Raw genomic sequence first — 2,959 nt, forward strand, 5'->3', positions numbered from 1 at the left:
CCGGCCGCGACTATGGCGCGACTCGCGACTATTGTCCGCTGCTGTTTGTTTCTGTTGCCATGCGGCTCGATCCGCATCCCTTGGCCTGCTGTTGCTGCTGCCTGCTGCTGCTGCTGCCTGCTGCGGTACGCGGAAGCTGTTTATTCGCCGCCGCGCCGATGAGTCCCGATCGCGGAGCACGGAAATCCTTGCGGTTCATTGAGAGTACACGCCCGGCCCGGCCGGCCCATGCCGCGCTGCCGGCTGTCCCGCCCCGCCGTCCGTCAGGTAGGGATGCGCTCGGCTCTATAGGCTCGTATTGCTGCTGGTCATTGCGCTCTGGATCCATGGTGTGCAGCAGCAGCAGCAGCAGCAGCAGCAGCAGCAGCACCTGGAGACCGGATAAAGCGCGCCTATAGTCGGCCAGGAAGCTCCCATATAGTGGTGCGAGAGATCCAGCGGAAGCTCGTAAAACCAAGTACAATGTGAATGTGCAACGACGACTGTGCATTTTGCTTGGTTGCGGATTGGAAAAAGCAAACAGTTTTTTATTGTTATTTTTTTTCCACGATATGTGAGGGATGTGAGAGGGGTGGTTGAGCCTACCACTCCCACGGGTCACGATTTCGCTTGAAAAGCGTTCCCACTGTACCGTGCACAACAGTGTTGCGGGTTTGCATACCCTAGGGGCCATGGCGCCTTACGGGGGAGCGAGTAGCTAAACCCGCAAACTGTTGTGTCGTGGCCCTGACGACACACTGTATGTTGATGCAGAAGCGCTCTCGTTCTACCAACGGATATCGGGCGGCCGAAGCCGATAGCGAAGAAGCCGTAGTTATACTGTACCGCCATGCATGCGCGTAGGATGGTTGCCTACACCTACACTCTCCGGGTAATAAGGTTACGAAAGGACACTGCTTTAAATATAATTTTATCAGGATCTTGCTAGTACTCAAGAACAAATAACACAGTAAATGTACATTTTTCTGATGAGTATTATGACAAGCAAATCTTCATGACAGATTATTAATCTACTGATTCTTTCTAATCATCAATGCCTGCTAATTCTTACCGGTAATATTTTTGAAACTAATCAGGAAGGTTATACATATCTAACACGGCTTCAGCTGCCACCAGGCGGTTTTCTACCTGAAATTCTGCCCATTCTTCAGACTTCAGCACCTAGAAGAATCAATTCAAACAAAAATGTATGTTAAGTGAATAGAGAAATGCTTAATGGGAAAAAAACAAAGAAAGAAAAGAGCTCAAAATTACTTTATACCTCTTCACGATGTGATTTTAAGTACCGAAGTACAATGTTTCGGAGTGATGGACTGCTGTTTATTATGGCACTTTTTTTCAACAAGTCACAGCAGACTGATGCAGCAGGTTTGTTATGAGAAACCAAACTTTGCCGTAGCCGCTCTGTTATCTCATTACACAGATCTGTGACCAAATACATATCTCCTGCTATGAGAAGCTCAATCATATCGACATCATCTCCAAGATTCCCCGTGTAGATGTAACTGAGAGGGAAAATATAAAGATAAAGTGCACCATATTTTGTGATATGCGAAAGGAGATGCTTCAAATAACTATTTTAGCAGTTGAACATTTAGTGACAGTTTCTGCTTTTAACATGGGACAGAACTGCAAAAATTTCTGTACTAAAACAATTAAACTCTTGCTGCATGGTACCTCAAACTGATCCTCATTATATTTTGATTGTAATAATATGGCCATTTGAAATTTAAAAACTGCTGTTTAGGTTTTTAACTTTTGAAATACAATCTAGTTTACTGTATGCAGGCGCTAAAAACTTACGTAATCATCTCTTTCAGGACTTGTAGAGGCACGTCAACATCAACTTTATTTCCATCCCATTCTGGCTTGAACTTTGCTTTGAAGAATTCACTGCGAGCAGCAAGGATGATTCGATGGGCAGCAATCTCCTGCTCCTCTGTGCAGAGCTTTACATCTGACATTAGCCCCGAATTTAATAAGGAACCAAGACTCTTAGACAGGCAGGCAGGACCAAATGCAGATAGCGTCTTAGGCGTAGGCTCAGGCTTAGGCACTAGTACCGACTGGGTGACTGCAGCTTCTAAAAAATAGGTCATTTCATTCTCATGGTCACATGTTCTAGATCTCCAGGTTCCACAATGATAACGTGTCTTGAGAAATCGAGGGCCCAGACTCAGATCACCACGCCTACTGTTATCGGGCGCCAACTTGACGTAGCCTCCCCAAGAAACAGGTCTCACTGATGATTGGTCATTCTGATCGGAAGCAGTGCAGAACACCTTTAGGTCGTAATTGCAGTACTTCTCATCTTCCGCGTGCAAGTCGATTGTCCACGAAAACAGGCCGTCAGACGATTCCAATGGGGGAAGTTTGGCTGAGCATTTAGGTGACGGAAGCGGGATCCATAAAGTCCCATGAGCGATGGATTTGGTAGTAACTGTTTTCCACGACATATCTGAAAAAAAATAGAAAAAAACACGGGTATATGATATCCTACGGGAAAATTTCCGGAGAGGTGTTGAGTCTTGACATAGTGGTCGAATCCCAGAGCACATTGCCATCTAACCTAACCTCTAAAGAACACATATTATAAAAAGGAAAAGACACCCAGATACGCGTGTGCTGTACATCAAGATCGAGCTTCGAGCTGTGCTAAGTGTATGCAAGACGCACCAGTGGCAGGGCGGGTCCTTTGCACGTAAACTTAACTCACAAACTGTGTAAAGTGTGTGATTTTTGGCTAGCGCGGTAACTGTGTTGATGTATAGAGGGGTTGAGCTGTGGCCGGAGAGGTAACAACTTCTTACTTTCTTCTTCTTCGCCGGACACAGCTCAACACCTCTATACAGCAGAGCTCTGCAAAATCGCATTTTCGACCGACCGAGCCGACCGGGCCGCGGTCGGTACCGACCGGCTGCATGGTGAGAGGTGAGGAGGGGAGACATCCAGGGAGCTC

General features: G+C 46.7%; 1 protein-coding gene across 1 annotated transcript in view; it reads right to left on the reverse strand.

Annotated features, from left to right (window-relative positions):
• Positions 1-893: 893 nt before the first annotated feature.
• The window catches only part of LOC113213470 (speckle-type POZ protein-like), a 61,082-nt gene continuing 59,016 nt past the window's right edge, over positions 894-2,959 (reverse strand). Inside the window, exons 2-4 of the mRNA XM_052265986.1 lie at positions 1,804-2,458; positions 1,262-1,505; positions 894-1,161 (exon numbers count right to left, since the gene is read on the reverse strand). Coding sequence (XP_052121946.1) covers positions 1,069-1,161; positions 1,262-1,505; positions 1,804-2,456 — 990 coding nt within the window. The 5' untranslated portion in view covers positions 2,457-2,458 and the 3' untranslated portion in view covers positions 894-1,068. The remainder of the gene's footprint in view (positions 1,162-1,261; positions 1,506-1,803; positions 2,459-2,959) is intronic.

This window comes from Frankliniella occidentalis, unplaced genomic scaffold (genome assembly GCF_000697945.3).
Source record: "Frankliniella occidentalis isolate FOCC.00 unplaced genomic scaffold, Focc_3.1 Scaffold33, whole genome shotgun sequence".
In the NCBI taxonomy this organism is placed as follows: domain Eukaryota; kingdom Metazoa; phylum Arthropoda; class Insecta; order Thysanoptera; family Thripidae; genus Frankliniella; species Frankliniella occidentalis.